The sequence below is a fragment of the Oncorhynchus kisutch genome, linkage group LG1, assembly GCF_002021735.2.
Source record: "Oncorhynchus kisutch isolate 150728-3 linkage group LG1, Okis_V2, whole genome shotgun sequence".
In the NCBI taxonomy this organism is placed as follows: Eukaryota; Metazoa; Chordata; class Actinopteri; order Salmoniformes; family Salmonidae; genus Oncorhynchus; species Oncorhynchus kisutch.
The window spans coordinates 24,748,999-24,772,750 of NC_034174.2; the positions used below are offsets into that span (position 1 = coordinate 24,748,999).

The window sequence follows — 23,752 nt, forward strand, 5'->3', positions numbered from 1 at the left end:
TCAACCAACCCCACTACCTGGAGCCGTCAACTGGTCTGGGTGAAGTATGCCCGGAACACCCTTCCCTGTTCTGCCACGGGACTCTCCCTTTTTGAGTGATCCATGGGGTATCAGCCTCCTCTCTTGCCAGAACAAGAACCGGTAGTCAACGTACCCTCGGCCCAGATGTTCGTCTGCCGACGTACCTGGAGAAGAGCTCGGGCAGCACTTCTGAAGACCAACTCCAGGTATCGGCAACAAGCGGCCTGCCGCCGCAACTGCATTGGGAAAGAGGGTATGGCTGTCCACACGGGACCTGCTCCGTCGAGTAGAGTACAAGCACACTGTCCCCTCATTACATTGGTCAATTTCCCATCTTAGAGTCCTTAGTTCCACTGCTGTCTGTCTCTTCTTACCCTGTATCCTCCATATTCACCCTACTTTCCATGTGTCTAGGATTAAGCCTGTGTCTCACTGTTCTTTGTCTTCTGTTTCCAGACCCACATCCCCTCTCCCTGTATCATTGATGGCCATCCGGCATACACGGTAAAACGCCTCCTGGCTGTTCGACCACGGGGCAGGGGTTTCCAATACCTGGGAGGGGGGGGGGGGTACTGTTACAACCTGATCTGTTTCACCTGTCCTTATGATAGTCTCCACCCCCTCCAAGTGTCGCTTATTATTCCCTGTGTGTTTATCCCTTTGTTTCCTGGCTCTGTGCCAGTTTGTCTTGAATGTTTATCAAGTCAACCAGCATGTTTTCCCGTACTCTTTTTTCTATTCTCTTTTTGCTAGTCCTCCCGGTTTTGGCCCTTGCCTGTTTTCTAGACTCCATTTCTGCCTGCCTGACCATTCTGCCTTCCCTTTTGCCTGTACACAACCATTTTCTTGCCCACCCTTTTTGGATTATTAATAAACTTCAAAGACTAACCATCTGCCTCCTGTGTCTGCATCTGGATCTCGCCTGGTGCCCTCATTATGGGGTATTGTGTGTAGATTGACGAGGAAAAAAACTATTTAATCAATTTTAGAATAAGGCTGTAACGTAACAAAATGTGGAAAAAAGTGAAAGGGATGCCTAGCCATCTGACATCGGAGGTACAGGAAATATCCTAAGCCATCCATTCCTGAACAGAAATGTATACAGAAGAGGAGCTGTGGTCAGCATGCCAATGCCTCTGGGAGCGCGGGGGAACGAGAGCACACCACCAATGCAGACATTGTTCCTCCTCACAACTGTGTTTTCAACTTAAATCCACAAGTCAATACCTCACCAAGGCAGTGGCTGAAACTGGACTGCTGCCTCCAATTCATACAGTACATATTGCATCACTGGCCTTTCTCTCTATAATAAAGCTTTATTGTTTAAGATATTACAATGTTTAGGATGGAGTTCTGATGTTTTACTGTGTGATGCTCAAGTTCGTTTCTCACTGAGTATAAATTGAATGCAGGTCTATGAGGGCAGCCAGCTACAGTACAGAGGCAGAGGTAGGATCCTGTAGTATAATTCAGATGTGTTGGCTTTGTTTGAGTTCAGCCTGAAGTGGTTATAGAGGTGACTGCACTGCACCATGCACAGAGACAATATGGAGGCATTAACACACAACAGACAGTGCATTGTCAGGAAATAACTCACCTCAGCAGTGTGAGATGGCCCTCTGCAAACCCTCCTCGGTTAGCCCGCCACGGTGACAATGTTATTGGGGATGCAGGAATGTTAGATTAGTCTTTTAACAGAGCCATGAAGCCCTCATACGAAGCCAGCTCCTCTCCTCTCTCCCAGACGGACGTAGTCCACTCCAACGCCCGCCCAGTCAGCAGAGAAATAACCGTGGCAACCTTGGACCACTCAGTGGTGGGGGCTCTCATCTAAATAGAGGGAGCACTGGAGTAGGAAGCCATGACATTTAGATGGGGTTCCTTCATATTTATCCGGGAGGGACAAACGGGCATCGCTGACCTGGGCGAACTGCTGAATGGACTGATGTGCTGGCTCGCTGGGTTGAGTATCCTCCGCTAGTGGAAGGCAACGCCTCTCGGGCATGTTCGAAACGTTGAAGACTGCAAAGAACCTCTTCCATAGCCGACCCCAGTTGCGCCATGCAGCTGGTCATGGTACTTACAAAGTAAGTATCCTGTTAGTCGACCATCTGGGAGATGTTCGGATTTCCTGCTGATTCCATTTGGTGAGGCAATATTCTGTAACGTGGACGCTGGGAAGCAAGGGGCGAGTTTAATAATAAACGGCTCATGGACCTGAACCACGAGTAGCACACATACATGAAACACATAGACAATATTGCCTGGAGAATGGCAGAGAAAGGGGAGGGGAGGTAATCAGTGAAGTGATGATGTGCAGGTGTGTGTAATGACGAATGCCAGGACCAGTGGTTAGTATGGCGGCGACTTCGAACGCTGGAGGGGAGGAGCGGGAGTAGACGTGACACCATTTAGGTGATGTGGCCTTTAAATCAAATCAAACCAAACTTTGTGTTATTAGCACCACTGTGTTTGAATGGTTAAAAAACCAGCAGGGGAATATTCAGGGGGGATTTCCTAGATTCAAAAATGAGAAAGTAGCTAGAAGGGCAATTCTTAACATTTAAAATAAGATTTTTTTTAAACCAAAAGTAAAATCTAAAAGGGCACCTTTCTCATAGTAGGGCAAAAGGTCAGGTGCTCAGGAACCCCTAGATCTCTATCTGTGCACGTGTTTGGGACAGATCAAAATTCATATGAATTCTATGCTTTTTGTATATTCCAAGCTGTGCTGTTTATAGTTTAAGAGTTAAATATCTGTGGTTCATCACCTCCATGGAATGAAAAACTGTTTAACATTCAAATACTGCATGGTTTTGACAAATAGCATCCTTGTTCTCTTATCAATTCTTCCAGCCAATGAAACAATGATCCCCCACTTTGCATCACTGCATTGTCATCGGACACAATTTCAAAGTGATTGTGCCAAACTTCAGTTTGACTTGATTCTAGTCTGTTTAACTGTAAAGAAATTGCATTAAAGTTACAGCATTAACAGCGGGCCAGGTTCCTGGCAGCCCATGCGGTTGGATGTGATAGTAACACGTTTGGGAGCTTTCACGCTGTCAGTCACAGCCGTCACTTGGTGCCACTCACCCTGCGGGGTTAATACCATAATCACATTATCAGGCCACATTGAATTCAAAAGTCTGATTTGGGAAAGAGACATTCCTTTGTGAGCAGTAATTCAGCAGATCCAGTGGGCGCTCTGAAAGATTAGGCTAAGACATGGAATCCCTGCCCACTTTTTATTGATTTTTATTTCACCTTTATTTAACCAGGTAAGCTAGTTGAGAACAAGTTCTCATTACAACTGCGACCTGACCAAGATAAAGCAAAGCAGTGCGTCAGAAACAACACATAGTTACATGGAATAAACAAGCGTACAGTCAACACAATAGAGAGAGAAAAAAGAAAGTCTATATAAAGTGTGTGCAGATGGCATGAGGAGATATGGCAGTAAATAGGCCATAGTAGCAAAGTCATTACAATTTAGCAGATTAACACTGGAGTGATAGATGAGCAGATGATGATGAGCAGATGATGGTGTATAAGTAGTGATACTGGTGTTAAAAAGAGCAGCAAAGTAAATAAAAACAATATGGGGATGAGGTAGATAGATTGGGTGGGCTATTTACAGATGGACTATGTACAGCTGCAGCGATCGGTAAGCTGCTCAGATAGCTGATGTTTAAAGTTAGTGAGGGAAATGTAAGTCTCCAGCTTCAGCGATTTTTGCAATTCATTCCAGTCACTGGTAGCAGAGACTTGGAAGGAAAGGCGGCCAAAGGAGGTGTTGGCTTTGGGGATGACCAGTGAGATATACTTGCTGGAGCGCGTGCTACGGGTGGGTGTTGTTATCGTGACCAGTGAGCTGAGATAAGGCGGAGCTTTACCTAGCATAGACTTGTAGATGACCTGGAGCCAGTGGCTTTGGCGACGAATATGTAGCAAGGGCCAGCCGACTAGAGCATAGAGGTCTCAGTGGTGGGTGGTATAAGGCACTTTGGTAACAAAACGGATGGCACTGTGATAGACTGCATCAAATTTGCTGAGTAGAGTATTGGAAGCTATTTTGTAGATGACATCGCCGAAGTTGAGGATCGGTAGGATAGTCAGTTTTACTAGGGTATGTTTGGGGGCGTGACTGAAGGAGGCTTTGTTGTGAAATAGAAAGCTGATTCTAGATTTGATTTTGGATTGGAGATGTTTGATATGAGTCTGGAAGGAGAGTTTACAGTCTAGCCAGACACCTAGGTATTTGTAATTGTCCACATATTCTAGGTCAGAACCGTCCAGAGTAGTGATGCTAGTCGGGCGGGCGGGTGCGGGCAGCAAACGGTTGAAAAGCATGCATTTGGTTTTGCTAGCATTTAAGAGCAGTTGGAGGCCACGGAAGGAGTGTTGTATGGCATTGAAGCTTGTTTGGAGGTCAGTTAGCACAGTGTCCAAAGAAGGGCCAGATGTATACAGAATGGTGTTGTCTGCGTAGAGGTGGATCACGGAATCACCCGCAGCAAGAGCAACATTGTTGATATATATGGAGAAAAATGTTGACCTAAATGACTAATGATGATAAATACAATCCACCTGTGTGTAATCAAGTCTCCGTATAAATGCACCTGCACTGTGATAGTCTCAGAGGTCCGTTAAAAGCGCAGAGAGCATCATGAAGAACAAGGAACACACCAGGCAGGTCCGAGATACTGTTGTGAAGAAGTTTAAAGCCGGATTTGGATACAAAACGATTTCCCAAGCTTTAAACATCCCAAGGAGCACTGTGCAAGTGATAATATTGAAATGGAAGGAGTATCAGACCACTGCAAATATACCAAGACCTGGCCGTCCCTCTAAACTTTCAGCTCATACATGGAGAAGACTGATCAGAGATGCAGCCAAGAGGCCCATGATCACTCTGGATGAACTGCAGAGATCTACAGCTGAGGTGGGAGACTCTGTCCATAGGACAACAATCAGTTGTATATTGCACAAATCTGGCCTTTATGGAAGAGTGGCAAGAAGAAAGCCATTTCTTAAAGATATCCATAAAAAGTGTTGTTTAAAGTTTGCCACAAGCCACCTGGGAGACACACCAAACATGTGGAAGAAGGTGCTCTGGTCAGATGAAACCAAAATTAAACTTTTTGGCAACAATGCAAAACGTTATGTTTGGGGTAAAAGCTCATCACCCTGAACACACAATCCCCACTGTCAAACATGGTGGTGGCAGCATCATGGTTTGGGCCTGCTTTTCTTCAGCAGGGACAGGGAAGATGGTTAAAATTGATGGGAAGATGGATGGAGCCAAATACAGGACCATTCTGGAAGAAAACCTGATGGAGTATGCAAAAGACCTGAGACTGGGACGGAGATTTGTCTTCCAACAAGACAATGATCCAAAACATAAAGCAAAATCTACAATGGAATGGTTCAAAAATAAACATATCCAGGTGTTAGAATGGCCAAGTCAAAGTCCAGACCTGAATCCAATCGAGAATCTGTGGAAAGAACTGAAAACTGCTGTTCACAAATGCTCTCCATCCAACCTCACTGAGCTCGAGCTGTTTTGCAAGGAGGAATGGGAAAAAGAATTCTGTCTCTCGATGTGCAAAACTGATAGAGACATACCCCAAGCGACTTACAGCTGTAATCTCAGCAAAAGGTGGCGCTACAAAGTATTAACTTAAGGGGGCTGAATAATTTTGCACGCCCAATTTTTCCGTTTTTGATTTGTTAAAAAAGTTTGAAATATCCTATAAATGTCGTTCCACTTCATGATTGTGTCCCACTTGTTGTTGATTCTTCACAAAAAAATACAGTTTTATATCTTTATGTTTGAAGCCTGAAATGTGGCAGAAGGTCGCAAAGTTCAAGGGGGCCGAATACGTTCGCAAGGCACTGTAGGTCTGTAACAGTTTGGGTCTAGAGTGTCACCCTCTTTGAAGAGGGGGATGGCCGCGGCTGCTTTCCAATCTTTAGGGATCTCGGACTAAATGAAAGAGAGGTTGAACAGACTGGTAATAGGGGTTGCAACAATGGTGGCGGATAATTTTAGAAAGAGAGGGTCCAGATTGTCTAGCTGATTTGTACGAGTTCAGGTTTTGCAGCTCTTTCAGAACATCTGTGTTCTGGATTTGGGTGAAGCTGGGGAGGCTCGGGCAAGTAGCTGCGAGGGGTACGGAGCTGTTGGCCGGGGTTGGGGTAGCCAGCAGGAAAGCATGGCCAGCCGTAGAGAAATGCTTATTGAAATGTTCGATTATCATGGATTTATCAGTGGTGACCTTGTCGCCTAGCCTCAGTGCAGTGGGCAGCTGGGAGGAGGTACTCCTGTTCTCCATGGACTTTACAGTGTCCCAGAACCTTTTGGAGTTAGAGCTACAGGATGAACCTTTTGGAGTTAGAGCTACAGGATGAACCTTTTGGAGTTAGAGCTACAGGATGCAAATTCCGACTGTGTGTATTGGTTCCTGACTTCCCTGAACAGTTGGATGTTTTTGTGCTGGTCAAGGGCAGTCACTTCAACAGACTGTCTATGCGGCTACTCTTCCCATCAATGGCTCCCATCCAGTTGACACTATTGAACTCAATGTTGTTGTATAAGACTGTTACAATTACAAGTCTTGCACAAGGTCAAAAGTGTTCAAGCCATCAACAGTGAAAATGGTTTATGTGCAGCTATATTACATACCGGAAACTTTTTTAATACTTTCTTCTTACTTTTAAGTGAACACTCTAAGTGTGACATGAGCATTGGTTGGACTTGGAAAGGTCATCATTTCTATTGTGTTTTGTTCCCTCCCATCCAGCGGGGGCCCCGTGCACACTGCTGTGCAACTGTCATCTGCAGTAAGCCTGTCGGTCCCTGGTGGTCCCTGTCGGCCCCTGGCGGTCCCTTTCGGGCCCTGACACAGTGGGGCTGCCAGCGGGACCCAGGCCAGCTTATTCTCCAGGCCTTGACAGCTACAGAATAGAGCCCCTGACCCAGAACACTAAACTATATCTAATATGACAAAGGAGCAGGGCCCAGGCAGCTAGAGCAGCGGGGGAAAAAATAAGCAGGATTTGTGGGTTTAAAGAGAACCCTGTGCCCCTCCAACCGCTCCTGTACACACCCTGTTTACTGTGATGCTCAGTTCAGGTTTGTGCTGTCTTTATCTTGTTAAGGTCATTCAAGACACCCTGGAATTAAAATGATGTGTTAGACACGGCACTGACTTCATCTAGTTAAGGTCATTCAAGAGACCATGGAATTAAAATGTCTTAGACACTACAATGCATTTTTAAAGTTTAGAAGCATCACTTCTGTATTATGAAGTTAAATTATTGAGGATAAGAACGATGTGGTCCTCTAAACTACCCTACTTCGACGTATTTTTATTGAACCTTTCTTTAACTAGTCCAGTCAGTCCAAACCCTCCCCTAACCCAGACAGCGCTGAGCCAATTGTGCACCGCCCTATGGTACTCCCGATCACGGCGAGTTAGATTCATCCCGGGATCAAACCAGGGTCTGTAGTGACACCTCTAGCACTGAGATGTAGTGCCTTAGACCGCTGCGCCACTCGAGAGCTGACCTGGCATGAGAAACAGAACACACAGTGCTCACAACGATAATTCATTTAGGACCAATTATCACACTGTATTTATTTGATTGATTTATTCAGTTTATTTGAGCAGGGACACATTTTTTTTTAGTCTCAGTACACTTGAGAGAAGACTTAGCTAGCAGCTAATTTCCATCTGCAGTCCCATGTTTGGCGCCCAATCAAAGGATCAGAGAAAAATAACACTGTTTCTGCTGTAATTCCTTTTACTCCTCTTGACATCCAGCCTTTTTTTGGAGTAAGGAATCAAAAATAAAGGAAAGAGGAAAGGTGCTGATAACCTCACGCCTCCCCCTACTCCCTCTCTCTTTCTCTTACACTCACACTCCTTCTCCAGCTGCCTCATATCAATACACTGGCTTGGGCTGGAAAGGGTGTTAGGTTATCTTTTCAATTCCTCTCACAGCTGAGAGTGATTAGGTCATCGTGTTGTCCTTTTGTTAAGCATGGGACAACAAGTGAGAGGGGGAACAGGCCCAGTGCTGCTAACTGATGACATACAGAACTGATACTACTACTTTCCCCAAAGTGGTCTGTCACATCCATTTTGAGTCAAACAGGGTGCTTGGATGTGCTGTCTCCAAACTGCAGTGTTACACCCCTCCCCACCTCCTGTCACCACCACACCACAGCTCCACAGTCCACTGTGTCCATGTTATGATGTTATGAAATAATACATGCCCTCTGAAACCTTCAGCAGGAGAATAATGACTCACTAAGTCTTCCTTTGCCCTACTGGACATGTAAACAGAGGATTTGGAGAAGTGTTGAGAGGTTTTTGGAAGTTGGAGACGATGCAGCTGGAGGCTTTTTTAGTGTGTTGCACATCCAATCCCACTGGGTACAGATGTAGTTTCAAACTCTAGCTTTAATTTACATAGGGTAGAGTGTTCAACTAAAGTGAATTCAACATGAAATCAACAACAAATGTCCTCATGTCATTAGATTTAAGTTAAAAGAAGAAATTCCCTTAAGATTTTTTGCAAATTAAATCAGTTTACCATGTTGATGTAACGTCATCACACATTTTTTGTTGTTGAAATTACATGGTCATTTTTTGATAAATATGAGCTTTAGCATGTTGCTATTTTCGCCAATCCATAGGCAACTTCGATATCTGGGAAGCATTAAAATTTAGGAAAGACCCCCTGAGCGCTGCACTACTACTTGGGCAGTGTCCAGACCAGAGGAGGCTGGTGCGAGAAGCTATAGGACGGGCTCATTGTAATGACTGGACCGGAATACATTTAATGTTATCGAACACATCAAACATTTGGAAAGTTTGGAAACCACGTTTGACTCCTTTCCATTCAACTTGGCGGTTCCGAAGAAAGGCAATTTACCATTTTCTCACAGAGGATAATATTATATGAAAAAGTCAATACCCCCAGGTGTGTCACAGTAGTAAAGAGAGACCAGTATATTTCTCAACAACTGTCCCCTGACAGGATCCCAGCTAGAAAGGACAACGAGGCTACTGAGGTTAGAGCCTTGTGCCTCATACAAAGATGTAATGTAGGCAGCAGCATATAGCCATGTGTCAAAGCATATTATCCTATCAGCCCTATTTGTATAAAACCAAAGAACAGAAGAACTGCTAAGCACTGAATACTATGGATGACAAATCACAACGGCAGGTAGCCTAGTAGTTAGAGCATTGGGCTCTAACCTGAGCTGACAAGGTAAAAATCTGTCCTTCTTCCCCTGAACAAGGCAGTTAACCCAGTGTTACTAGGCTGGCATTGTTAATAAGAATGTGTTCTTAACTGATTTGCCTAGTTAAATAATAGTAAAGAAACAGCACACGTGGACCTCGCCCAATAATGAAGACAAGTTCAGTACGCCAAGGAAGTTAGTCATAAGGAGGGGATGTTAAAAGCATAGCAATTATGTTTCTTTGAAACCCCAGGCCAGGATTTAGCCACCATTCAAGCTTTCCAGTTCTTATCGCCTGTCATCAGAACTGGAGGGGAAGTGAAGTTTACACTGTCATGAGGAGGCTGCCCTCTGTATGCTGTCAGATGGCTGTTACTGTCCCTGCACGCCAGGCCAGGCTCCATTGACCTCAGTGACTGTCCACTGACTGTGCATTGAGAATAACTGAACAGCCTCTTCAGAACAGCACAATGAGAAAAACAAAATCCCACTATACAATAAATAAACTGCCAACCACCAAGGCAACTACCAAACACCAAGTCAACTACCAACCACCAGGTAAACCACCAAGTCAACTACCAACCACCAAGTCAACTACCAACCACCAAGTCAACTGCCAACCACCAAGTCAACTACCAACCACCAAGTCAACCTGTTAGACTTCATTGCAGCTTTTCACATTATCGATCATAATCTGCTGCTGGAAAAACATATGTGTTTGGATTTACACCCCCTGCTATAATGTGGATAAAGAGTTACTTGTCTAACAGAACACAGAGGCTGTTCCTTAATGGAAGCCTGTCAAACATAATCCAGGTACAATCAGGAATTCCCCAGGGTAGCTGTTTAGGCCCCTTGCTTTTTTCAAACTTTACTAACGACATCCCACTGACTTTGAGTAAGGCCAGTGTGTCTATGTATGCGGATGACTCAACATTATACACGTCAGCTACTACAGCCACTGAAATGACTGCACCACTTAACAAAAAGCTGCAGTTAGTTTTGGAATGGGTAGCAAGGAATAAGTTAGTCCTAAATATTTCAAAAACTATAAGCATTGTATTTGGGACAAATCATTCACTAAACACTAAACCTCAACTATGTCTCATTATGAATAATTTGGAAATTTAGCAAGTTGAGGTCACTAAACTGCTTGAAGTAACTGCTTGAAGTAACCCTGGATTGTGAACTGTCATGCTAAAAAAATATTGATACAACAGTAGCTAAGATGGGGAGAAGTCTGTCCATAATAAAGCGCTGCTCAGCCTTCTTAACAACACTATCAACAAGGCAGGTCCTACAGGCCCTACAGGCCACTACTGTTCAGTAGTGTGGTCAGGTGCCACAAAGAGGGACTTGGGAAAATTGCATTTGGCTCAGAACAGGGCAGCACGGCTGGCCATTAAAAATACACTAAGAGCTAATATTAATGACATGCATGTCAATCTCTCATGGCTCAAAGTGGAAGAGAGATTGACTTCATCATCACTTGTTTTTGTAAGAGGTGTTGACAAGCTGAATGTACCAAGCTGTCTGTTTAAAATACTAGCACACCGCTCAGACACTAGTGCATACCCCACAAGACATGCCACCAGAGTTCTCTTCACAGTCCCCAAGTCCAGAACAGACAATGGGAGGTGCACAGTACTACATAGAGCCATGACTACATGGAACTCTATTCCACATCAGGTAACTGAATCAGTAGAATCAGCATCAGCTAATGGGGATCCCTAATAAATGCAAATACAAAAACTGCCTACCACCAGGTCAACTGACAACAACCAAGTCAACTACCAACCACCAAGTCAACTGTCAACAACCAAGTCAACTACCAATGACCAAGTCAACTGCCAATCACCAAGTCAACTACCAACCACCAAGTCAACTGCACCACCACCATTGTATTTAAAGCTAAATGTGATGCCTTGTGGCAATATAGATATTTATATCTTCACCAAGACCCCTGTTGTAAAAAGGTTTATGGAGAGTTCTGGGAAAGGGATAATTGTAACTGATGGGTTACATTTAAAGGGGTTAATGTTACTGGATGTAGGATCCACCACTGTACTGGGCCCACAGTGCATGTTAATAATAGTGTGTTTTACTGTCTGTTCATAAGTCCAACACAGCAAGAAGATCTAGAGGGGTCATGGTTCCTGTCTTACTACTGCATGTTTAGAGAGATTGTAAGTATTTTTAAAAATCTGTCATTAACAACAGCAAAAAAAGAAACGTCCCCTCACTGTCAACTGCATTTATTTCCAGCAAACTTAACATGTGTAAATATTTGTATGAACATAACAAGATCCAACAACTGAGACATAACCTGAACAAGTTCCACAGACATGTGACTAACATAAATTGAATAATGTGTCCCTGAACAAAGGGGGGGAGGGTCAAAATCAAAAGTAACAGTCAGTATCTGGTGTGGCCACCAGCTGCATTAAGTACTGCAGTGCATCTCCTCCTCATGGACTGCACCAGATTTGCCAGTTCTTGCTGTGAGATGTTACCCCACTCTTCCACCAAGGCACCTGCAAGTTCCCAGACATTTCTGGGAGGAGTTTTTTTAATTTTTTAATTTCACCTTTATTTAACCAGGTAGGCTAGTTGAGAACAAGTTCTCATTTGCAACTGCGACCTGGCCAAGATAAAGCATAGCAGTGTGAGCAGACAACAAAGAGTTACACATGGAGTAAACAATTAACAAGTCAATAACACAGTAGAAAACAAAGGGGGAGTCTATATACAATGTGTGCAAAAGGCATGAGGAGGTAGGCAAATAATTACAATTTTGCAGATTAACACTGGAGTGATGAATGATCAGATGGTCATGTACAGGTAGAGATATTGGTGTGCAAAAGAGCAGAAAAGTAAATAAATAAAAACAGTATGGGGATGAGGTAGGTGAAAAAGGGTGGGCTATTTACCAATAGACTATGTACAGCTGCAGCGATCGGTTAGCTGCTCAGATAGCTGATGTTTGAAGTTGGTGAGGGAGATAAAAGTCTCCAACTTCAGCGATTTTTGCAATTCATTCCAGTCACAGGCAGCAGAGTACTGGAACGAAAGGCGGCCAAATGAGGTGTTGGCTTTAGGGATGATCAGTGAGATACAGTGACCCTAGCCCTCACCCGCCGATCCAACAAGTCCCAGATGTGCTCAATGGGATTGAAATCTGGGCTCTTCACTGGCCATGGCAGAACACTGACATTCCTGTCTAGCAGGAAATCATGCACAGGACGAGCAGTATGGCTGGTGGTATTGTCATGCTGGAGGGTCATATCAGGATGAGCCTGCAGGAAGGGTACCACATGAGGGACGAGGATGTCTTCCCTGTAACGCACAGCGTTGAGATTGCCTGCAATAGCAACAATCTCAGTCCGATGATGCTGTGACACACCGCCCCAGACCATGACGGACCCTCCACCTCCAAATCGATCCCGCTCCATAGTACAGACTTCGGTGTAATGCTCATTCCTTTGACGATAAACGCAAATCCGACCATCAACCCTGGTGAGACAAAACCGCGACTCGTCAGTATAGAGCACTTTTTTCCAGTCCTGTCTGGTTCAGCGACGGTGGGTTTGTTCCCATAGGCGATGTTGTTGCCAGTGATGTCTGGTGAGGACCTGCCTTACAACAGGCCTACAAGCCCTCAGTCCAGCCTTTCTCATCCTATTTTGCAGACAGTCTGAGCACTGATTGAGGGATTGTGCGTCCCACAGGTGTGATGTTCAGATGTATCGATCCTGTGCAGGTTTTGTTACACGTGGTCTGCCACTGCGAGGACGATCAGCTGTCCGTCCTGTCTTCCTGTAGCGCTGTCTTAGGCGTCTCACAGTACGGACATTGCAATTTATTGCCCTGGCCACATCTGCGGTCCTCATGCCTCCTTGCAGCATGCCTAAGGCATGTTCACGCAGATGAGCAGGGACACCAGGCATCTTTCTTTTGGGGTTTTTATGAGTCAGTAGAATGGTCTTAGGGCCCTTAAGTTTTCATAACTGTGACCTTAATTGCCTGTTAGCTGTTAGTGTCTTAACGACCGTTCCTCAGGTGCATGTTCATTAATTGTTTATGATTCATTGAACAAGCATGGAAAACAGTGTTTAAATCCTTTACAATGAATCTGTGAAGCTATTTGGATTTCTACGAATTATCTTTGAAAGAAAGTGTCCTGAAAGTGTTTCTGAGTTTATGTACATGTAAAGGACTTTGGTCCCAGATTGGCTTAACAAAGCATGTATCTAATGTATCTATAGTATCTAATGATGGAAGTTGAGATCTATTGAGTCAGATTATTAAACAGATTTTGTCATCATTTAGAAGACAACAAGTAATGATTTATAAAATGAGTCAATAGAGGCTTGAACTTGTACAAACTAGTTGGCTATCATAATTTTGTTTGCCTGTTTTCAATCTAAAAATCCCTTGCTATAATGTGTGTTTTTCTGAGCCTACCACATCCATTTCCTATGGGGCTATTGTTTTAGGTTGTAACGTTCGTCTGAAGAAGTAGACCAAGGTGCTGCGTGGTAAGTGTTCATGATCTTTAATACTCAGAACACCAAACAAAAACAACAAACGGAATAATGAATGTCACGTTCTGCCGGCTTCACAGAGCTAACAAAAAAACAAGATCCCACAACATAGGTGGGAAAACAGGCTACCTAAGTATGATTCCCAATCAGAGACAACGATAGACAGCTGCATCTGTTTTTGGGAACCACACTAGGCCAAAACCAAAGAAATACAAAACATAGAATGCCCACCCCACATCACACCCTGACCTCACCAAATAGAGAAATAAAACGTCTCTCTAAGGTCAGGATGTGACATAGGTGGGCACCTGCAAACCATGTTAATGGTTCTAATGGTAATGTGTGTTGATTGTACCAAAGAAATGAGCTGTAACGTCCCACCTGCTAACATTTATCACTACGTAAGGTCTCTGAGGAGGAGACCAGTGAAATGCGTACTTCTAGCCCTGGTTTGTGTTGTAACAAGGATATTTAGACTAGTTTTAATCTCAAGAATATGACTGCCTGGTGAAAACGTATTTCTTCATATCCTATTTTATTGACAGAGCCTTCTAGGCTACTTATCTTTCACGTATGACAATGTTGAAGAACAAACTGTGTCTTTGCATAATATGATGATGTCTATGTGTGTGTGTGTGTGTGTGTGGGTGTGTGTGTGTGAGAGAGAGAGAGAGAGAGAGAGAGAGAGAGAGAGAGAGAGAGAGAGAGAGAGAGAGAGAGAGAGAGAGAGAGTTGGGAAGACATTTAAAGAACTCAATTACTTTCAATTCTAAATGTAAAGATCCCCCAATCCTCATTTGTGAAGACACAGTGAGTGAGGTAGAATCTGTAGAATAGCCCGAGTAGGCTTCATGTGGAGTAGCTTGAAGCCCTTTGAGCTTAACTGCGGTGTCTATACAAAGGACCCAATGTAGGCTAATGTCAGGAGGAGGATGTAACCTAATAAAGTGACTATCATTAACAGTCAATTATGCCATTATAATGTATTTTTAACTCGAATGTTGACATTTCTCATTGCTTATCCAGCTACTACCTTCATGGTTTCTTCATGGAGAACTGCAACACCACCGCCAGCAATCATAATTGAAGATGTTTCTCAAGTAATTGCAGTGATACCACAATAATAAGTCAATTATGTCTGTCAAGTCACTCTCTAAGAAACAGGAGTGGCTTGGTTGAGGGGCGTGCTCCAGTAATGTAGCCTACCTTTTCACTAAACCCGCCCCAACATCGGCAGTCTGGTGCCTGCAGTGTAGCCCACCATAGTTGTCTGTCTGTAGCCTACAACCGGCCCCTCTCTCTGCAGTATGCATGTTCGCCAGGGGATCCGCGAACCGCTCACGACCCAACGCACGTTACCGGTGAGAAACCCCCCAGCAACCAAGAGTCAAGCATAATCGATTTGGATGTGGCAGATGCACAAGCACTTGAGAGTTGGAATACGTTGGAAAGCCCGAGTGACCGGAGCAGCTGTGTGCAAGAGGAATACTTGTATTCGGGGGTGCTGCTCTCTACTTAACGTGGACAATCATGCATGTGCTGTTTTGGGGACTAGGGTTTCTGCTATTTCTCCCTGACGGTTTGAATGTAGTGTTATCAACGGAGAAATCGCTATTGAATTCAAGAAAAGGTAAAGTATTTCGACCTGCCCCGAAAACATTTTTACCCTGTGATGTGTTATTTTGTAACCGGCAGATGGAGAATGAATGACTTTTTTCAGGATCAGCAAAGCACATGACTTACAATACATGTATAATGGTCTTATGTTTCTTGAATGGCTTCATTTCACAGGGCAAACGTAATTAACTCATATAACATTATTATTGTTATTGTTATTATTATTATTTATTATCATTGCTTATGCTATAGCCGTTATACCATGGCTTTTTTCACCAGCTAAAGTGTCCGAGCAGCTTGGCGCATACGAGATTGTAACTCCGGCGCGAGTGAATGAAGCCGGTGACAATTTTCCCACGAGTGTGCACTTCAAAAGGAAACGGCGGAGTGTGCACGATATCCATGGCAACTCCTCTGATCAATGGGACTCTCGAACAATCCAGTACAAAATATCTGCTTTCGGACAGAGCTATCACCTCAACCTGACACTCGAGTCCGGATTTATTGCTCCGCTATACACTGTGACAGTACTAGGAGCACTTACCGATAGCAACATCACGGATTTCACACCGGAGGTGGAGGCGGAGGAGGATACGGAGTATCAGCATTGCTTCTATAAAGGACATGTGAATGCTCAAACGGAGCACACCGCAGTCATCAGTCTCTGCTCTGGGTTGGTGAGTCCAAGCACTTTGAGTTGCCCTCCCTTGATACAGTGTGCTAGAATGTTTCTCTAGTCTGCACTATGATAGGCGCACATGTTGTATGACTAGATATTATACTGTAATGCCAATTGTTTACTATGCAGCTGTTCACATAATAATACTATGGCAACATGAGAACATTTCCCTGGCAACGGAGTGCATTTCTACAGCCTGTCCAGCTTTGTGGATTTGTGTTCAACATGCAATTGTTGACTGTTAGTGAGAATAAGGCATTATGTTAGCTCTTGTATCCCTGACAATCTAAAACGAGCTGCATAGATAAATAACGTCGAGCATAGAAGTCCCCTCTCTTGTGTTCATCCACTGCATCATCATTCACCCTGCATGCATGCTCCTCCGGTCGCTGGTGACGTCCTACGCACAATAGTGAAGAGGGAGCGCCAGCGGTGCTGACGTCATCACGATTCAGTCCGACTCCGAACATAAACTCCATGCATACATGACGTTGTGGAGTCGAAGCAGTGGTGGAAAAAGTACCCATTTGTCATACTTGAGTAAAAGTAAAGATACCTTCATAGAAAATTACTAAAGTAAAAATTTAAGTCACCCAGTAATATACAAATTGAGTAAAAGTCTAAAAGGCCATCATTATAAATAAGAATTTGTTCTTTAACTGATTTGCCTAGTTACATAAAGGCTGATTTAAAATTATATATATATTGGTTTTAAGTAAATGTAATTGCCCAAATATACTTAAGTACAAAAGTAAAAGTATACATTATTCAAAATTCCTTATATTAAGCAAACCAGAAGGCACCATTTTATTTTTGTATTTAATTACCAACAAAGCATGCATGTTTAGTGAGTCTGCCAGATCAGAGGCAGTAGGGATTACCAGGGATGTTTTCTTGATAAGTACGTGTATTGGACAATTTTTCTGTCCTGCTAAGCATTCAAAATGTAATGAGTACTTTTGGGTGTCAGGGGAAAATACATGGAGTAAAAGGTACAGAATTTTCTTTAGGAATGTAGTGAAGTAAAAGTAAAAGTAAAAGTTGTCAAAAATATAAATAGTAAAGTAAAGTACAAATACCCCCCAAAACGACTTAAGTAGGACTTTAAAGTATTTTTACTTAAGTACTTTACACCACTGAGGAGAAGTCCCCTAGGGATACTTACAGATTGATAACAGTTATTAACTAACTGCCTGATGTGAACATCATTGAGGTCATCACAAATCAAACAAATGGGGCTTGCCTGCACCGTAGGCCTAGTTGGTATGCTTGTGGATATCATTTCACATTGAAAGAAAGCTAAGTTAATGTTGGTCTGGGTGTGATTCAAGCCAATAAAATGCACTGTTAAAAGGTGAAAATGATTAAGCATTTATAGTCTATTAATTCATACATCCAAGTCTTGTAAGTTGCTCTGGACCTAGTCACAGGGAAACTGTCAGAAGTAGATATATGCACACTGATCAATTATGAATCATATCCACTTACCATGAATAAACCACTTTCTCATTTCAATTCCACTTTGCATTTTAATATTACATGAGTCATCATCATCCGTCATAATGAGAGTGGCTCCCACAACTACATCAATACTTAGTGTTGTCGTTATACAGTATCTTGTTTGCATGTGAGCACAATGGTGAATATTCCCAATGGTCATTACATTTAGCATAACTACAGTATATTTATGAGATTCCCTTTTCCCTAATTTGAGGTGGTTTCAATCTCATACATAAAAAATAAAATGCATTTTCATGGAGAATAAGGTTCACTCTGGGCCACCCTATTGGTTGGTAGCATTACCCAGTGCAGTATTGTCCAACTCAATCTAAATTAGAAATGAGTGCTGTTTCCACATTGCTTAGCTTTGTACTTTGCTTGTCTGGTGTATCTTTGACCTCCAAGTTCGCTAGTAGTGCAGCCTGTGCTTTGTGAAATGCAACAAGGCTTCCACCAAGTCTACCAACTGTGCCAAGAAACAAACCAAAATAGTTGCATTGTTTTCTGATAGGGAAATGGAGAAGAATGAGGCCTATGATGTCTATCTTTTTCAGGGACCATTTTACTAATATGCATGCAAATACATGTATTTCAACACATTCTCATCAAATGAATAGCTTTGTAAAAAAGCCTAGCCAATGTGGCCCTGGCAAGGAGCATTTCAACTAATCTTTGCTTTGGACTGTGTCCATGCAGTACGAATCCACGCTCCAACGTTACTGCAGTTATTTCAAACAATTCTGATTCCTCCTTTTTTATCCCCCTCAGCTTGGCACTTTCAGGTCCCCAGAAGGGGAGTTTTTTGTGGAGCCCCTTCACAGCTACAATGGAGAACACTATGAAGAAGAACACACCAAACCTCATATTGTGTACAGGAAGAAGCCCCCCAAGAAAGTTGCAGCAAGGGAGGACACTGCTTGTGACACATCAGGTACAATGAAATGATTAGAGGAGAGATGCGATGGTGATTTTTGTTCTGATGCTTTTTTTGAGAGAGAAAGCGCGAGAGAGCTGAGTCAATTTCATTACGTAAGCCATTTGATCAGCTGACAGACTCAACCTTCACCTGGTGTCTGATGGCTCTGAGTGGAGAGGAGAAGAGAGAGGATGGGACTCCCTGTTTAGAGCTGCTAAATGTGTAAACAAATGTGTATGTGTGTGTGTCTCAGTCTGCCTCATAACACACCCCTCGTTATCCAGACTAACAAGTTCACACAGACATAAGCAAGGAAGGATAATCATTGTCTCTCAATTACAGTATTATATCCCAAAACTCCAGTATATGATTCGCAATAGGAACTTATTATAGTCATTTTACAATTACAGTCATGACCAATGACCATACTACTGTGCTTGTTTAGACTTTGGTGTAAAGCAGTGGCATCATTTTGCTCATAGAACTGAGGAAACATCAGTAAAAACTGTTTGAAGTTGTGAATGAATGTTGTAAATTAAATCAAATCAAATATTATTGGTCACATGCAGATGTTATTGTGAGAGTAGCAAAATGCTTATGCTTCTAGATCCGACAGTGCAGCAGGTAAAATCTAACAATTCCACAACAAAACCTAATATCTAAAAAATTACACAACAAAACGTAATACACACAATCTAGTAAAGAAATGGGATAAGAATATGTAAGTATAAAATATATGGATGAGCAGTGACAGAGCGGCAATAGATAGTAAAGAATAGATAGTGAAGGTTACAGTATACATTATATACATATGAGATGAGTAATGCGAGATATGTAAACATTCTTAAAGTGCCATCGTTAATGTGACTAGTGTTCCATTTATTAAAGTGGCCAATGATATCAAGTCTGTAGGTAGGCAGCCGCCTGTCTGTGCTAGTGGTGGCTGTTTAACAATCTGATGGCCTTGAGATGGAAGATGTTTTTCAATCTCTCTATCCCAGCTTTGATGCACTTGTACTGACCTCGCCTTCTGGATGGAAACGGGGTGAACAGGCAGTGACTCGGGTGGTTATTGTCCTTGATGATCTTTTTTGCCTTTCTGTGACATCGGGTGTTGTAGGTACCTGGAGGGCAGGTAGTTTGGCCCCGGTGATGCGTTGTGCAGACCGCACCACCCTCTGGAGAGCCAATGCGGTTGTGGTCGGTGCAGTTGCCGTACCAGGCGGTGATACAGCCCGACAGAATGCTCTCAATTGTGCACCTGTATAAGATAGTGAGGGTTTTCAGGTAACAAGCGACATTTTTTCAGCCTCCTGAAGTTGAAGAGGCACTGTTGCACCTTCTTCACCACACTGTCTGTGTGTGTGGACAATTTCATTTTGTTGTTGATATGTACACCGAGGAACTTAAAACTTTACAACTTCTCCACTGCTGTCCCGTCGATGTGGATAGAGGGGTGCTCCCTTTGCTGTTTCCTGAAGTCCACGATCATCTCTTTTGTTTTGCTGCTATTGAGTGAGAAGTTATTTTCCTGACACCACACTCCGAGGGCCCTCACCTCCTTCCTGTAGGCTGTCTTGTCATTGTTGGTAATCAAGCCTACCACTGTTGTGTCGTCTGCAAACTTGATGATTGAGTTAGAGGCGTGTATGGCCATGCAGTCATGGGTGAACAGGGAGTACAGGAGGGGGCTGAGAACGCAACCTTGTGGGGCCCCAGTGTTGAGGATCAGCGGAGTGGAGATGTTGCTTCCTACCTTCACCACCTGGGGGTGGCCCGTCAGGAAGTCCAGGACCCAGTTGCACAGGGCGGGGTCAAGACCCAGGGTCTCAAGCTTAATGATGAGTTTGGCGGGTACTATGGTGTTGAATGCTGAGCTGTAGTCAATGAACAGCATTCTTACATAGGTATTCCTCTTGTCCAGATGGGATAGGGCAGTGTGCAGTGTGATGGCGATTGCATCGTCTGTGGACCTAATGGGGCGGTAAGCAAATTGAAGTGGGTCTAGGGTATCAGGTAGGGTGGAGGTGATATGATCCTTGACTAGTCTCTTAAAGCACTTCATTATGACAGAAGTGAGTGCTACGGGGCGATTGTCATTTAGTTCAGTTACCTTAGCTTTCTTGGGAACAGAAACAATGGCCATCTTGAAGCATTTGGGGACAGCAGACTGGGATAGGGATTGATTGAATATGTACGGAAACACACCAGCCAGCTGGTCTGCACATGCTCTAAGGACGCGGCTAAACATGCCGTCTGAGCTGGCAACCTTGAGAGGGTTAACATGTTTAAATGTTTTGCTCACGTCGACCACGTAGAAGGAGAGCCCACAGTCTTTGGCAGCGGACCGCGTCGGTGGCACTGCATTGTCCTCAATGCACGTAAATACGTTTTACATTTTTCTGGATGCAAGACGTCGATGTCCGCGACGGTGCTGGTTATCTTTTTGTAATTCGTGATTGTCTGTAGACCCTGCCACATACGTCTCGTGTTTGAGCCGTTGAATTGCGACTCCACTTTGTCTCTATACACTTTGCTTGTTTGATTGCCTTACGGAGGAAATAACTACACTGTTTGTATTCTGCCTTATTTCCAGTCGCCTTGCCATGATTAAATGCGGTGGTACGTGCTTCCAGTTTTGCGCGAATGCAATCCACGGTTTTAAGTCACAGTGGGTACAACATCTCCTATACACTTCCTTATAAACTCGCTCACCGAGGCAGCGTATACGTCAACGTTATTATCTGAGGCTACCCGGAACATATCCCAGTCGACGTTATCGAAGCAATCTTGAAGCGTGGAATCCGATTGATCAGAACAGTGTTGGATAGACCTAAACACAGGCGCTTCCTGTTTTAGTTTCTACCTATAGGAGGGGAGCAACAAGCTGGAGTCATGGTCAGATTTGCCAAAATGAGGGTAGGGGAGGGCCTTGTATGCATTGTGGAAGTTAGAGTAGCAATGGTCGAGCTTGTTACTCGCTGGTGTACAGCAATCGATATGCTGATAGAATTTAGGTAGCCTTGTCTCAAATTAGTTTTGTTAAAATCCCCAGCTACAATAAATGCAGCCTCAGGATATATGGTTTTCAGTTTGCATAAAGTCCTGTGAAGTTCCTTCATGGGCAGATATAAGAAGTTATGAGTGGTTCTTTAGCGACTGACATACAGTACCTGAAAGATAATGTAACTGTAACCAGTCATTCTTATGATCTCACCATCCTTCAGTCAAACACATTGTGGCACAGCAATTTCACATAAACAACTGATTACACAGAGTTGTATGCAGATGCTATGCACACCACAAAGCAGTATGTCCAAAAAGTCAGAGGTTATTCAAGTTTTCAAGTGCGAAGGGCAGGATATTGATGCATTTTACATCTAATTTCCTGTAACTGGGTACTTTTTCACCTCATGCACAGGACAACCATTTTGGAAGTTCTTCCTAGTATCGCCGAATCTCAGTTTATTCCTACAAGTTCCTGTTGACTCTTGTACTTCCTGTGATCATTTGATAAGAAAACACGATAGGCACACTACCATGAAGACACTGTGTAAATTGTATTGTAGGAAAGTGATGCCAACTTCAAACATTTAAGTTTTAATTACTATGAAAATAAATTTGAAGGATGTTGAGTAATATGCAAGACATTTCACTGCTCATAGGTGTGTGTGTGTGTGTGTGTGTGTGTGTGTGTGTGTGTGTGTGTGTGTGTGTGTGTGTTACATCTCAGATTTTATGACCTGAAAATTAATTTTAGTTCATATATGTTTTTGATAAAGTGGGGATGAAAACAGTGGCTTGCGAAAGTATTTTCGCCCCCCGGCATTTAATTTTTTTTGTTGCCTTACAACCTGGAATTAAAATAGATTCTTTGGGAGGGTTTGTATCATTTGATTTACACAACATGCCTACCATTTTGACGATGTAACATGTTTTTTATTGTGAAACAAACAAAAAATAAGACAAAAAAACTGAAAACGTGAGCGTGCATAACTATTCACCCCCCCCCCCCCCCCCCCCAAAGTCAATACTTTGTAGAGCCACCTTTTGCAGCAATTACAGCTGCAAGTCTCTTGGGGTATGTCTCTATAAGCTTGGCACATCTAGCCACTGGGATTTTTGCCCATTCTTCAAGGCAAAACTGCTCCAGCTCCTTCAAGTTAGATGGGTTCCGCTGGTGTACAGCAATCTTTAAGTCATACCACAGACTCTCAATTGGATTGAGGTCTGGGCTATGACTAGGCCATTCCAAGACATTTCAATGTTCCCCTTAAACCACTCAAGTGTTGCTTTAGCAGTATGCTTAGGGTCATTGTCCTGCTGGAAGGTGAACCTCCGTCCCAGTCTCAAATCTCTGGAAGACTGAAACAGATTTCACTCAAGAATTTCCCTGTATTTAGCACCATCCATCATTCCTTCAATTCTGACCAGTTTCCCCTGTCCCTGCTGATGGTGTTCTCGGGGTGATGAGAGGTGTTGGGTTTGCGCCAGACATAACGTTTTCCTTGATGGCCAAAAAGCTTCATTTTAGTATCATCTGACCAGAGTACCTTCTTCCATATGTTTGGGGAGTCTCCCACATGCCTTTTGGCGAACACCAAATGTGTTTCCGTATATTTGTTTTCTGGCCACTATCCTGTAAAGCCCAGCTCTGTGGCGTGTACTGCTTAAAATGGTCCTATGGACAGATACTCCAATCTCCCCTGTGGAGCCTTGCAGCTCCTTCAGGGTTATCTTTGGTCTCCTTGTTGCCTCTCTGATCAATGCCCTTCTTGCCTGGTCCGTGAGTTTTGGTGGGCGGTACTCTCTTGGCAGGTTTGTTGTGGTGCCATATTCTTAAAAAATGTTTATAATGGATTTAATGGTGCTCTTCCACAACTTTGTCCCTGACCTGTTTGGAGACCTCCTTGGTCTTCATGGTGCCGCTTGCTTGGTGGTGCCCCTTGCTTAGTGATGTTGCAGACTCTGGGGCCTTTCAGAACAGGTGTATATGTACTGAGATCATGTGACAGATCATGTGACACTGATTGCACACAGGTGGACTTTATTTAACTAATTATGTGACTTCTGAAGGTCATTGGTTGCACCAGATCTTATTTGTGGGCTTCATTGCAAAGAGGGTGAATACATATTCCCCCACCACTTTTCCAGGGTTGGGGGATTTCATTTTTTTTTTTTTCTCATTTCACTTAACCAATTTGGACTATTTTGTG

General features: G+C 43.4%; 1 protein-coding gene across 1 annotated transcript in view; it reads left to right on the top strand.

The window, feature by feature from the left end:
- adamts9 (ADAM metallopeptidase with thrombospondin type 1 motif, 9) overlaps positions 1–23,752 on the top strand; it is a 127,170-nt gene that overhangs the window by 69,282 nt on the left and 34,136 nt on the right. Inside the window, exons 2-3 of the mRNA XM_031833885.1 lie at positions 15,721–16,118; positions 18,389–18,551. Of these exons, the coding sequence (XP_031689745.1) occupies positions 15,721–16,118; positions 18,389–18,551 (561 nt within the window). The remainder of the gene's footprint in view (positions 1–15,720; positions 16,119–18,388; positions 18,552–23,752) is intronic.